We start from the raw sequence: 15,382 nt of genomic DNA, 5'->3' as shown, positions 1-15,382 counted from the left end.
TACAGTTTATAGGTCACATTAACCATTTCAGCTCGAGCCTCTTTTTTACACTTGTTGTTTACAAGTTAAAATCATTTTTTTTTTTATAGAAAATTACTTAGAACCCCCAAACAATATATATATTTTTTCTAACACCCTAGAGAATAATGTGAATGGGGGGTTAAAAAACCCAAAACCAGTGCAAAGTGGAGAGATAATGGGCTAGATTCAGCAAGCAAATTCAAATCTGCGCCGGCGTATCTTTACGCCGATTCTTCAAGGCAGATACATCTTAAAAATAGGCTTCCTCCGCCGACGTAACTTGAATGCGGCGGCGTATAATTGTGTGCATTTTTACGCTGGCCGCTAGGGGCGCTTCCGTTGTTTTCGGCGTAGAGTATGCAATATACCTAGTTACACCGATTCACAAACGTACATGCGCCCGGCGGTAGTTTTTTACGTTGTTTGCGTAAGGGTTTTTCGGCGTAACGTTGCTCCTGCTTCTATGAGGCGCACGCAATGTTAAGTATGGACGTCGTTCCCGCTTCGATTTTTGAATTTTTTACGTCGCTTGCGTAAGTCGTTCGCGAATAGGGCTGGACGTAATGTACGTTCACGTCGAAACCAATACGTCGTTGCGGCGTACTTGGGAGCAATGCACACTGGGATATGTACACGGACGGCGCATGCGACGTTCGTAAAAAAACGTCAATCACGTCAGGTCATCACACATTAACATAAAACACGCCCCCTTCCACATTTGAATTACGCGCGCTTACGCCGGCCCCATTTACGCTACGCCGCCGCAACTTATGGAGCAAGTGCTTTGTGAATACAGCACTTGCTCCTGTAAGTTGCGGCGGCGTAGCGTAAATACGATACGCTGCGCCGCCGTTAAAATGCGCGCCCCTACCTGAATCTAGCCCAATGAGTAACAACAACTTGAGTAATTAAAGTAATTAAACAGGTGAGCATTGATAAGGAGCAGCATGTTGTATAACATAAAATAAATGAATAGAAATCAATACTAAATTGATTAGACCACGCTCCTTCCATTTTAAAGTGCAAACGTGCAAAGTGATTTCAACTTAACACCAACATGATAATATGTGTGTAAAAAGTCCAAACACAAAATAAGTTCAATAGTGCAAATAGTTAATGTTCAAACAATGTATCAGAGTCCTCAGACAATGTATGAACTTCTTCAAATAGTGTACACAATCTTCAAATCCCTGCTGAACAGTAGGTATATTTGACTGAAATTTCTTCCACCACCATCACCTGTCACACATGCTACCCGCCAGACTTCCATGACCCCTATTACAGGTAGTCATAAAACGCATATGGGTATATCCAGCAGGAGTTGTACATGATCCCAATGATGATCCCAACGTTTAACCGACCTCCAGGACACTCAGACCAAAAAGGAATCGTTTGAGCACATTCCCAGGCAAAAAAATTATTTGAGGAGAGTTGTCCAATGGTTAATGGGAAAAATCAAAAAGAAAGGGCTTCCATAGTGAAGTATGCCACGATTTTATTCCAAAAACAGATAAAAACAAGGTAAAACAGCAAATGCTTGCAGCTTAAAAATCCATGTGCCCGGAGATGCCGTGGTGTGTTCCAGCTGCGCTTCATAAAACGGCGAAAATGATGTATCACAATCAAGCACCCTACCGGTTTTGTTGGTGCACACCAACGTCTTCAGGGGCCTTTCTTTTGATTTTTCCCATTAACTAGGGGTGCAACGGATCAAAAAACTCACTTTTCGGATCGTTCCTCGGATCAGGAGTCACGGATCGGATCATTTTTCGGATCAGCAAAAAAAAAAAAAAAATCTCCCCCACTGTAATATCCACATCTACCCCCCCCCCCCCCACTGTAATATCCACACACCCCCCCCCCCCACACACTGTAATATCCATATCTCCCCCACTGCAGTGGCGTCACTAGGGTTGATGTCACCTGGTGCAAAAAAAAATGGTGTCACCCCCCACCCACTATGGTCCCCCCCTCAGTACAGACCCCCCCCCCCCCTCAGTACAGACACCCCACAGTAGTGCAGACCTCAGACAGTAACCCCCCAGTAGTGCAGACCTCAGACGATAACCCCCCAGTAGTGCAGACTTCAGACAGTAACCCCCCAGTAGTGCAGACCTCAGACAGTAACCCCCCAGTAGTGCAGACTTCAGACAGTAACCCCCCAGTAGTGCAGACCTCAGACAGTAACCCCCCCAGTGCAGACCTCAGACAGCGGCGTGTGTGTCCCTCGAGCGCGGGCTCCTCCTCCTCTGTGGGTGTAAACAGAGGAGGGCCGTGGCCGGGTGTACCAAGATGGCAGCGGCTCCGGAGCTAGGCCGAAGCCGCGGCATTTCCTAATGCTATGGCCGCGGTGGCAATCCACGGATCGCATAGCGTGCCGATCCGAAGGGGGTGACCCGTTCGGATTACGGATCAACGGTGATCCTTTGCACCACTACCATTAACCATTGGACAACTCTTCTCAAGTCGTTTTTTTGCCTGGGAATGTGCTCAAACGATCTGTATTCCTTTTTGATGTGAGTGTCCTGGAGGTCGGTTAAACGTTGGGATCATCATTGGGATCGTGTACAACTCCTGCTGGATATACCCATATGCGTTTTATGACTACCTGTAATAGGGGTCATGGAAGTCTGGCGAGTAGCATGTGTGACAGGTGATGGTGGTGGAAGAAATTTCAGTCAAATATACCTACTGTTCAGCAGGGATTTGAAGATTGTGTAAAGGCTGTCATAAATGTCACACCCTTTTAGTTAGGCTGCTAATAGGCTTCAGTTAATGTCGTTTTTGGTCTCATCTGTAGCCAGTGGAGCTGTTCTGGGTTCTGCAGGTTCGCCTACGTCCCCCTGCATTCCAGTAAGTTCTGGAATATAGTGGGTTGGGAGAGGCAAAACTGGGCTGAATATTCATGCAGCTTCAGCCAATCCCTGGACAAAAGAATGACCAGCAGGGGGCTGAGGTGTGCATAAATAGTCTGGAGTCTATAGCACAAGGGTTCTTTGCCCTGATGGAGAGAGACCCAGATCCTGGAGGGGTTGTCTGCCCTCCTGGACTAGCTGCTGAGACCTGCAGGAGGTTGTTCGAGGTCCCAGCTCGGGGAGAGCTGTAGGCCTACTGCTAATGCTAAAGTGTGGAGAACAGTCAAGAGAAAGTCTGGCGAGGATCTGGCCTGAAGACTCATGGATCAGTGTCCAGCTGCTGCTGGAAGGAGTCATCCATGTATACAGGGGTACAGTGTGTAGAGGCCTGAGAGTATGAGGTCCTAGAGAAACTGATGCTGCTTTACCTTTTCTTTGAGTGACTGTTCTAAATTGCTGTCTCAGGGCTGTTTCCAGTGTGGGATCCCCCTGAAGCTGTACATTCACATCTTCTGCTCCAGATGCTTATCTAAAAGTTACTGCTATCACCAAAAGTCCTCTGTTAAAGTTAAAATGGTTCTAGAGTATCCCAAGGCCTACCCAATACCTAGTTTTCTGAGCAATAAATCTCAAAAATTCACTATCCACCTGGTTACTTGATGACGATATTAAGAAGCTGCTTGTGTGCCTGGCTACCGTGCATCCAATAGGGAATCTGGGATAATATAGCCAGCCCAGTCTGGGGCCTGTGCTACATAGATACCATGGTTGTCCTACACTGTATTGATGATGGTCAACACACCTGTTTGCAGTTTGGATTAAATGATTCCATATTTGCACTATACATAAGCAGCTCTGGACATGGATCTTGCCATGGGGCATTAAGGAATTATATCTGTGATGGAATAAAATATGTGAATACCTTCTGTTCTAAGAAGGCTTTACTGTACTACACACAAGTTGGGATCAATTAATGGAAGTGACCATAGGTTAATATAAAAATTTGTAGCGAAGCGTGCTACGATCATCATTCTTCTGTAACGACTTTGGCTACTCCTTTTCAGGCACCCAATAACATTTCCTGACTCCTCTTCCACTCTTACCCGTGAACCCTGGTTGCCCTCCTGGAAACATCTCATAAACCTACAAGGGGCTATAAATAGATCTTTCGTGCTAACTTTATGATTTCTAGACACCGTGCTACTCTGTTTGTTTTCCTGGACCCCCATAAGTGGTGCTAGAATGGAACCAAGGACATGGGATGGTATATAAAGCATGCACTAGCATTCTTCTATACCCCATTACCCTACAATACAGTATTCATGTACTGGAGCCACTGCAGACTTCACTGAGAGTGAAGATGATGGCACATAGACAAGAGTCACAGGTTGGCCTTGATGAAATCAGGAGATCGCTAATTTGCTAATACGAGGGTTCTTTAAAAAGTTTCTGCACTTTTTTAAACTAAGTTATATATATATAAAAGTGTGTAAACTTTTTAAAGACCCCTTGTATTTTTATTCATGAATATTTGATAGGTGGATCTATGTGAAGATCACACTGATTAGCAATCCAGGTAACCGTAATTAGAGTTAGGGTTACAGGGAGGGTTAATGTTAAGGTTTTGGCATAGTTTGTATTAGGCCCCGTACTCACGACCAAACATGTCTGCTGAAACTGGTCCGCAGACCAGTTTCAGCAGACATGTTTGGCCGTGTGTAGGCCCGAGCGGACCATTTTCGGGCGGATCGGACAGGTTTCCAGCAGACAACTGTTTCCTGGACTTGCTTTAAAACAGTCCGCTGGAAACCTGTCCGCCAGGACATGTACGGTCGTCTGTACAGACCTACCGTACATGTCCTGCCGCCCGCCATCCCTCGCATGCGTCGAATGACTTCGACGCATGCGTGGAAGCATTTTAAAGGCAGGCCGCCCACGTCGCCGCGTCATTGTCGCGGCGACACCGCGTCATCGACGCGGCGACACCGCGGACACGCCCCGCGTATTGTTTACGCGCGGACCTCTGTTCGATGGTGTGTACAGCCATCGAACAGAAGTCCCCGGGCAGTCCCCGGGCAGACATGTCCGATGAAAACGGTCCGCGGACCGGTTTCATCGGACATGTATGCTCGTGAGTACTCGGCCTTAGAGTAGTGTCACTGCTGCAGGGAGATTGAGTGTTCGAATTACAAATAGGGTTAGTGTTGGAGCTACAGGGTGGATTTGTGTTAAAGTTACAGGCATGGTTTGTGTTAGGGCTACAGGTAAGGTGAGTGCAAGGGCTACAGGCAGGGTTGATGTTGGGGCTACAGATAAGGTTAGTCAAAGGGCTACAGGCAGGGTTGATGATAGGGTTACAGGTAACATTAGTGTAGGGGCTACTGGCAGGGTTGATGATAGGGTTACAGGTAACATTAGTGTAAGGGCTACTGGCAGGGTTGATGTTGGGGCTACAGATAAGGTTAGTCAAAGGGCTACAGGCAGGGTTTGTGGTAGAATTAAAGGTAGGGTTCATATTAGGGTTGATGGGTGGCTTGGTAGAGAAATGGCTTTGTGTTACAATTAAATGGAGGGTTGGTGTTAGGGATATAGAATGGGTTGGTATTATGGTACAGGTGGGGTTAGTGTTACAGGCAGAATTGGTGGCAGGGTGAGTTGTTTTTTTTTTGGTTATAGGGATGGTTGGTATTCAGGCTATAGGATAGTTTAGTGTTAGGGTTACAAGAAAGGTTAATAGGGTTACAGGGGAGGGTTGGTGTTAGGGTTACATGTAGGGTTAGTGTTAAAGTTACAGGAAGGGTTGATGCTAGGGATACACGATGGGTTAGTGTTTGAGGCAGGGTTGGTGTTAAGGGCTATATGCATGTTATTGTTACAAGAAGGGTTGGTCTCAGTGGGGCAGATTCAGGTAGATCAGCGGATCTTTAGATCCGCTGGATCTAAGTTTTTTACGTTCCGCCGGTGCAATTTAGCGAGGCTAGTGCATGATTCAGCAAGCACTTACCTCGCAAACTGCACCGTTGGATCGTAACTCCCCCCGGCGGAATGCAAATTCCGCGGCTAGGGGGAGTGTACAATTTAAATCAGGCGCGTTCCCGCGCCGATTTAACTGCGCATGCGCCGCCGCGAAAAAGTCCAGTGCGCATGCTCCAAATGACGTCGCTAGGACGTCATTGTTTGCGGCGGGTACGTCGATTGCGGCCATCGAGATTCCTGATCGCGTTACGCAAACGACGTAAAAAATTTAAAACTCGGCGCGGGAACGTCGGCCATACTTAACATTAGCTACCCCTCATATAGCAGGAGTAGCTATCCGCCGGAAAAACCCGAACGCAAACGACGTAGAAAACGAGTGACGGGCGGGCGTACGAACGTGAATCGGCGGTTTTCCTCATTTGCATATGCGACGGGTAAAAAAAAGCGACGACACCTAGCGGCCGGCGGGAGTTTACAGCCTAAGATTCGACTGGTGTAAGTCACTTACACCAGTCGGAACTAAGGGAGATCTATGCGGAACTGATACTTATGAATCAGTCGCATAGCTCCGACCGTCGGATCTCAGGAGATCCGCCGTCGTATCTATTGCTGAATCTGGCCCACTGTTACATGAAGGCTTATGTTACAGGTAGGACTGGTGTTAGGGATACAAAGTGATTTTAGGGTTACAAACAGGACTGGTGTCACTCTCTGGGCTGGAAGCCAACAAATTACCACAGCCAATCTATATGTGCTAAAAGCCAATATATTTTTTTGTGGAATATATCTGGTTAAAGATACTTTTGGTCACACTTAGGAAAAATTGATACGGCACATTGTGGCCACTGGTAACACATTAATACTCTTCTGGAACGTATTCTAGTGGTTTGGCGAGTTTACCTACATTGAACTCTTTTAAAAGTACATAGACTTTTGCCATCCATGCCTCACATGGAGATCAAGAATTCCATCCTAGTCCCAAAAAAAGGACACTTGTATTCCTTCCCCTGATCAACCCATTCTCACAGTATCCTTCGCTAATCAGAACTGTGGATATCATAAGCACAGAGGAAAACATACAACACTACTTGTTGTTCATTACATGATATGCCATGGCAGGATTGCAGTCTTTGGACACCAGTTGCATAGTTTCAAGTTTACAATTTTTTGGCATGGAAATTTCAGAACACTTTTTTGGATGTATTGATTTTCAATTGGTGGTATTATTGGTGTGAGAGTATTCTATTCAGGGTGGGAAAATTCCCACCCCAGAGGAACCCATTAGACAACACCTGGGTCCCTGAGAACTCCTACTGAAATCAAGTCATCTTGGGGCAATAGGAAAAATGCCTTGTAAATTGGCTTAAAGCTTAAAGTGGAGCTCCACCCAAAGGGGGAATTTTTTTGGGGCAGAGGGAGAGCGGGTACCTGGTTTTCACAGGTATCTGCTCCAACTTCGGCTCGAATTGGGTGATCCAAGCGGAAGTTCTCCTCCACCCCTCCCGCAGTCTTCTGGAACACGTCACATGCCCCAGAAGACTGTGAGACCATTTACAATGCGTGGTGGGGTTGAGAATTTGCGGTGACAGAAGACCGAGAAAAGAAATGTCTCAGGTGAGCATATTGCTGGATCCTGGGACAGGTGACTCTCTGTTTATTAAAAGTCAGCTACTGTTTTTGTAACTGATGACTTTTAATAAACACAAAAATGACTGGAACTCCTCTTTAATGGTGTCAAGTAGGGTTGGCCCTGGAACTACGCACGTATCATCAGATGGGAGGTCAATTAGCCACAGCTAAAGGAACCTCTAGCATATTCTGAAGAAACCCCGGGGTTCCACGGAAACCCTGCTTGAGAATAGCTGGGTTAAGGGACGTGTTCAAAGAAGCTTCTACCGTGGGCTTAACATTGCCGAAACTCACCGACTCGTGATAGTTGCCTGGCTCTTTCCATTTTCAATACATTTTAAGTCACTAACCTAAACAGGTATGCAGCCAGTCAGAGTGAACTCAGGGCTCCTGATCTGTCATTGACTCAAAGTATTGAAACCATTGGATCCACATGAGAGCTGACATTTTTAGAAGATCTCAGCAATGGTGGCCCCTATAGACTCTCAGTACAGCCTTGGGATTAGGGTAAATTATATGTAAAGTCAAAAACATTCTACTTTTGGATAGAGTGGAGAACGATTAGGATTCCTGATGGGTTTTGACTGCTGTCAGGGACTCTGCTAGAGAGATTTAAGCCCTGTACACACTACCGGGATTCCCAGCGGTATAAAGTTTGCCGGGAATCCCGAGAACCTGCTCTGTAAGTTTGCCTGTGTACGCACGGCCGGGTATTCCGTCTGGAAAAATGCTCCCATACAGTGTTTGCCCATAGGAAAACTGCCAAGTTTAAAACTGCCGGGAGTTCCGGCGGGAAAATAGAGACCAGGTTCTCTTATTTTCCCGCCGGGATTCCCAGCAGTTTTCCTGTCAGGAAAACTAAGAGGAAGCATACACACGTCCGGGATTCCCATCCAAAAGCTCTCCCACAGTTTTCCTGGCGGGAAAACCGGTCATGTGTACAGGGCTCTACTCTTGTTTCCTGTTCTGTTGACAATGGTTTCATCAGACAAGAAGTGATGGAAAATCTGCAAAAGGGACCCGTACCCAAAAATAAATCTGCTAGAGGTTATATCCTTCCCCCTACTCTACAAAATAAAAGCATTTTTATTTCTTCTGTGTTGCTGCCCGAGAGTTTCCCTCACTTCCTGTCTGGTATAATGTTGTCAGCAGGACAGGAAGTAAGGGGAAACAGAACTCCCGACAGCAGTAAAACCATTCCTCACTCTATCCAAAACTATGAAAAAAAGTTTTGAGTAGATGTACACTTTAAGAGCTGCTTTCAGAATACGGGTTAGGTCTTACAGGTTAAAGCAGACCTTCACCCCCCAAAAAAATGTGTGCACTTGGCTCCAGCCCCCCTCCTCTCCCACAATTGGATATACATATTTTTTAGGTGCTTTTGTACTTTTGTACTCTCACCTAGGTAAGAATGACGTTGCACATGTGTAGATGTCTTGAAGGGCTCTGCCTGTTCAGGAGGTCTTCCAAAGGCACCAATTGGGGGGGGGGGGGGGGGGGTGTAGGGCCAGCATTAATGGGACTAAAGTTCTTCTTTAAAGGTTAAGTGCAAGTTGAAGGAGGAGGCATTTTTTCTTATGTGCAATATATTTTTTAATCTACTGTCTTATATTTTTCAAGATAAAATTGTTTTGTGGTGCCCCATATCTAATCCCACAATAATAGCAGCTATGGCTGCAGGGACCTTTGTGGTTTTATCAAAGCAATACTAATAAATCTGCCTCCAGGAGGTCACATCAACCCCGTAATGGCACGTACACACGATCAGTCCATCCGATGAGAACGGACCGATGGACCGTTTTCATCGGTTGACCGATGAAGCTGACTGATGGTCCGTCGCGCCTACACGCCATCGGTTAAAAAAACGATCGTGTGAGAACGCGGTGACGTAAAACACAATGACGTGGTGAAAAAACGAAGTTCAATGCTTCCAAGCATGCGTCGACTTGATTCTGAGCATGCGTGGATTTTTAACTGATGGTTGTGCCTACTATCGGTTAGGAATCCATTGGTTAAATTTAAAACAAGTTGGCTTTTTTTAACCAATGGTTAAATAACCGATGGCGCCCCCACACGATCGGTTTTGACCGATGAAAGCGGTCCATCAGGCCATTCTCATCGGTTTAATTGATCGTGTGTACGCGGCATAAATCCCTCATCTATACCAGCAGTGTTAGCAAATGCCAGAACTGCCTGCTCAGGCCAACCCGTGAACTGCCACCCCTGTACCTTGGCTTGAGCTGACGTCTGTTCCCCAGCCGCCTCCTGTATCGGAGGAGAACTCTGGCTTGGTATCCCGTAGGTAGAAGAGTCCCGGATTTTTATATATTGGTACTGAAGTTCATTTCCCCACCAGCCTGACTTGGCGCCATTGTTCTGGGACTCCGTAGGTGCCTCCATGGCCTGCATCTTCCCTCAGGCCCTGGACGTTCACTCAGAGCAAGTTCACCTGTCTCCCACCGTCTGTCTCTCATTGACTGTCTCTTGCCCGCATTTGTCTATCCACCATGCCAACAGTTGACCCACCAGGCTATCTTACAACGAGTCCTGTTGGCTCACCACAAGCTTGTGGCTGCTTCTTTCTCATGGGTTGTATCTTTCCTTCCTCTGCCAGTCCAGAGACCTTCATTAAAAGTCTTTTGCCCTTCACAAGTTGTTTCCAAGCGTCTTCCAAGCGTCTCCCTGTGTCCTCTCAGCGTGTCACCTCCGTCTCTTCTTGTATCTTACTGCATTTTTATGGCCTCTGCGATCACTGCAACATGTCAGGTCTGTGTCTCTTGGAGGGTCTTGTGGAGAGGGAGCTGGGTTACCGTGCAAGCACAGGTATATAGATATATAGATATATATAGCGCGTCACGTGACCAGTTGCAAAACCTGAGATATTAAATAACAGTGAGATGGCCAAAATGACAGTCACAGGGGAACGTGTAAGGAAGGAGAGAGGTAGTGCAGGGGACAGCGTGGAAGGAAAGGGGAATCGTTGCTGCAGATATCACCACCAACATGAAAAGGCCGTCGGACAAGTACTATGCAGTTTATCCAATAAAAATAAAAAGAATTAAAAATAAATTTGTAAGGGTTTAAAAAACTTCTTAGAGTAGAAGATATTAAAATTAATAAAATAATATAAAAAAATATTAAGTTACCGTAGTAGCAAGTTTCCTAATACACAGTTCATGTCCTGTCCTTTTTTCCCAAATTTTGCATTTATTAGAAGTATATACTGTAGCCCAAAACTGATTCTAATAAAGTCCTGGGCAGAACAAATGCATAAGTCGTATGTATCTAATTTTGTGCACAGGTATGCAAACTCAAAGCAGCCTTCTTCATTTTTTTTATTCTTCTGGGAAAATCCTTGAAATCATTTTAGGTTTCAGGGAACCCCTGCTAAAAATGATTATATCTACAACTCACGGGCATAAGCATGATTGCTAAATTGTAGAAAGAAATAAAGAAAGGCCCGGATTCTCGTACGAGTTACGCCGGCGTATGTCCAGATACGCCGTCGTAACTCTGAGTCTGAGCCGTCGTATCTATGCGCCTAATTCTTAGAATCAGTTACGCATAGATTTGTATTAGATCCGACCAGCGTAAGTCTCTTACGCCGTCGGATCTTAACTGCATATTTACGCTGGCCGCTAGGGGCGTGTACGCTAATTTACGCCTAGAAATATGTAAATCAGCTAGATACGCAAATTCACGAACGTACGCCCGGCCGACGCAGTACAGATACGCCGTTTACGTTAGGCTTTTCCCGGCGTAAAGTTACCCCTGCTATATGAGGCGTACATGAGGCGTACATGAGGCATACCAATGTTAAGTATGGACGTCGTTGCCGCGTCAAATTTTGAAAATTTTACGTCGTTTGCGTAAGTCGTTCGCGAATAGGGCTGGGCGTCATTTACGTTCACGTCGAAAGCATTGGCTTCTTGCGGGTTAATTTGGAGCATGTGCACTGGCATACTTTCACGGACGGTGCATGCTCTGTTCGTAAAAAGCGTCAATTACGTGGGGTCACATAAAATTTACATAACACACGCCCACATCTACCACATTTGAATTAGGCGGGCTTACGCCGGCCTATTTACGCTACGCCGCCGCAACTTTGGTTTGAGAATACGGCACTTGCCTGTCAAAGTTGCGGAGGCGTAACGTAAATAGGATACGTTACGCCCGCACAAAGATACGCGGTTCTACGTGAATCCGGGCCAAAGTGTATAATTCTACATGATTCCCGTGCAATTTAAGACAGTCATAATCATAAAATAAAATAATAAAAAAAAAAATAGCAATAACAACAACAATTAATAATTATAAAATAAATAAGAAAAATAATAAGAAATTAATCGTAATATTAAAAATACTGTATTTGGTGGCCTATAAGACTACCTTTTACACAAAAAACAGGGGTCGTCTTATACGCCGGGTCAGCTGCGGTAATCATAAAAAAATAAATCATAAAATAAAAGAAGAAGAACAACAACAATAATAATAATAATTAATAATCAGAAAATAAATATTTAATCAGAAAATAAATAATAATAATAACACCAGCCATAATAATTGTAGTGGTGGTCAGAGAAGAAGCGACTCCTTACATTATATGCCAGTGTAAGATTTTCACATGTACATAGGTGGTCATTGTAGATGGGAGACAAATTTTGTACTGCTCAAGGAACCCCTCGGAATCTCAGGAGGCACTCTAGTTGAGAAAAACTGCCTTAAAGTGTTACTAAATGATATCCTTATTCTCCAATAATAATGCATACACATACACTGCCTAATGTCCATGTGAGTATCTGTTCATTAAATTGTTTCTTAGGCCTCATGCACACTGGAAGTTTGGGCATCTCTCCTAGACGCCTTTCTTCCTGCCAGCTGCATTTTGTTGAAAAAACGTTTGAAGCTTAAAAACGCGCGTAAAGGGCCAGATTCACAGAGAATTGCCCAGGCGCAGCGTATCAGAGATACGCTACCCCGTCGTATCTTACCTCGGAATTTTGAATCCAGGAAGATTTTGCGCCGTAAGTTACGGCGGCGTAGTGTATTTCTCGGCGCGTATTTCAAATTGGGCGGGTAGGGGGCGTGATTCATTTAAATGAAGCGCGTCCCTGCGCCGATTGAAATGCGCATGCCTCGTTTTGAAATTTCCCGCCGTGCTTTGCGCGAAATGACGTCGCACCGACGTCATTTTTTGAACTTCGACGTGGGTTACGTCCTTTCCTATTCACGGACTACTTGCGCAAAAAAAAAAATTCAAAATTTGACGCGGGAACGACGGCCATACTTTAACATGGCAAGTCTATCTATATGCCACGAAACAGCAGCTTTAACTATACGCCAGGAAAAGCCGGCTAGCGACAACGTAAGAGAATGCGACGGCCGCGCGTACCTTCGTGGATCGACGGAAAAAGCTAATTAGCATACCCGACGCGGAAAACGACGCAAACTCCACCCAGCGGGCGTCGAAGTATTGCACCTACGATCCGAAGGTGTACGAAGCCGTACGCCTGTCGGATCGAAGCCAGAAGCCGTCGTATCTTGGTTTGAGGATTCAAACTAAAGATACGACGCGGCAAATTTGAAAGTACACCGGTGTATCAGTAGATACGCCGGCGTACTTCTTCTGTGAATCTGGCCCAAAGTGTTTTGGAGGTTAATTAAATTGGCCATAATAATAATTTATTCTGGCCACTCAAATCAATTAACGCTCAAGCGCTAAACGCACCTAATATTAATATGTGCTTACACGCGTTTAGGCGCCTGGATGCGCTGGCAGTGGGGGGGGGGGGGTTCTGCCTCTAAACGCCTATGTCACAGGTGTTAAACACAAGGCTGTGGGTCGAATCCGGCTCTCCAGACCATTTCATGTGGCCCTCGCACCTCTTCTGCAGTTGCAGGAGAGCTCCAGCCCTCCTCTCGTCCTCCTCCAGACCCATAGGCCCGGATTCACAAAACACTTACGCCGACGTATAACAAGTTACGCCAACGTAAGTGCAAATGCGCGCCGTCGTATCTCTGCGCCAGACCCACAAACAGATATGCGCCTAAAGCCAGGCTACACCCCGCCGACGTATCTTGCTTATGCCGGAGTAGGGTGGGCGCACATTTAGGCTGGGTGCATGGTGGCGCTCCCATTGATTAGCCATTCAAACATGTAAATGAGGGAAATACGGCGATTCACGAACCTGCGTGCGCCCGACGTAGGCTACGCGAGGTGCACGTAAGTTGTACGTCCGGTGTAAAGTTATTCCCCATAAAGGAGGCGCAACCCAGCAGCAGACATGCAAAGGTCTGCACCAGGGAACACAAGCCGGCGTATTTTACGTTGGACGTGTGTCTGGCTGGGCGTAGGTTACGTTCACGCCGTACGAAGTGATCCAGCGTAGTTTAGGCAGTTGTTCCGACGTGGTTGTGAGCATGCGCAGGGGAATGCGTCCACGTCACGGCGCATGCGCATTTCGTGATACGTATCTGTCTGGTGCTCGGACCATCAATGCATCCAGCTTCTTCCCAGCAGAAGCATAAGGAAAGGGGGGAACACTGATGTAAGGTAGAGTGGGGGACTCAACTTCTGATGGTGGGGTGGCTCTTGACATCTAATATAAGTAGGGTGACCACATTTCCAAACTACCATTCAGGGACACCCTCCCTTTCCAAAAATCAGCTTGTGCTGTAACGAATCACAGCACAGTGATTGGACACAAGAGGCGGGATTTATGATTTCTCCAATCACAAGCAGGGGGCGGGATTGTGCTCCTCCAGGCATTCCCGGCCAGGACAAGTACTGTCAGTGAGTAAAGCGGTGATGTGGCGCCCTTTTTGGGGGCATCTAATTGGCCCGGGGGTGGGGGGGGGGGTGGTGGCCTCAGCATTGTCCTGGAATGAATGTGCCTGGGACAGACCTGCAAAATGCGGGACTGTCCCGGGCAATCCGGGACATGTGGTCACCCTAAATGTAAGGGGAGGAGATGCGCTGGACATCTAATCTTACAGATACAACCGGCCCTTTTGAGGGCAATCATAATGCTGATGCGGCCCACAATGAAATTGAGTTTGGTACCCCTGGCCTATGTGGAATGTGTGCATGGACACATAGGCTAATGTAGAGGGGCATTTAGAGGCAGAAACCCCCCCATTGCCAGCGCATCCAAGAGCAGCAGTGTTTTGGCAGAAAAAAAACACTTGATAGGGCAGTGCGTCCATAGTGGGCGCAGAAACGCCGCCCCCTCTCTCCCCTGCGCCGTCACTCAAGTCTACAATACATAGATTCATGCATTGCACTACCCACTATGCCGCCCACTATTCAGATGCCAGCTGCCTGGTGAGTGCCAGCCATCTGAATAACAGCAGTTTGTTGGTTTTTTGGAAGTGTCTATCAGAGCCAGTTACTGTTGCCCTTCTATCATCTGGAACCAGTCTGCCCATTCTCCTCTGACCTCTGACATCAACAAGGAATTTTCTTCCACACAACTGCCGCTCACTGGATATTTTCTCTTTTTCTGACCATTCTCTGTAAACCCTAGAGATGGTTGTGCGTGAAAATCTCAGTAGATCAGCAGTTTTTAAAATACTCAGACCAACCCGTCGGGCACCAACAGCCATGCCATCTTCAAAGTCACTTAAATCCCCTTTCTTCCCCATTTTGATGCTCTGTTTGAACTTCAGCAAGTCGTCTTCACCACGTCTAGATGCCTAAATGCATTGAGTTGCAGCCATGTGTTCGGCTGATTAGCAATTTGTTTTACCAAGCAATTGAACAGGTGTACCTAATAAAGTGTCCGGTGAGTGTAAGTTCCAAAAACTGTATACATTGATACACAATTGAAGAATTGATTTAGGATCTACTATCAATCTGATCTCTCTTACATGATGGGAAATACTGTAGATTCCCTTTTACC

General features: G+C 46.2%; 1 protein-coding gene across 2 annotated transcripts in view; it reads right to left on the bottom strand.

The window, feature by feature from the left end:
- CLCN1 (chloride voltage-gated channel 1) overlaps positions 1-15,382 on the bottom strand; it is a 148,891-nt gene that overhangs the window by 118,485 nt on the left and 15,024 nt on the right. The window contains exon 1 of one of the 2 annotated variants that reach the window (XM_040361670.1): positions 9,711-10,289. The exons of the other annotated variant lie outside the window; for it this stretch is intronic. Within the exon in view, the coding sequence (XP_040217604.1) occupies positions 9,711-9,890 (180 nt within the window). The 5' untranslated portion in view covers positions 9,891-10,289. Of the gene's footprint in view, positions 1-9,710; positions 10,290-15,382 lie in introns of those variants that run through there. 2 annotated transcript variants of the gene reach the window in all.

Source organism: Rana temporaria, chromosome 8, assembly GCF_905171775.1.
Source record: "Rana temporaria chromosome 8, aRanTem1.1, whole genome shotgun sequence".
Lineage (NCBI taxonomy): Eukaryota > Metazoa > Chordata > Amphibia > Anura > Ranidae > Rana > Rana temporaria.
The sequence above is the reverse complement of the archived record's forward strand: the minus strand, read 5'-3'. Positions and strand labels throughout refer to the sequence as shown.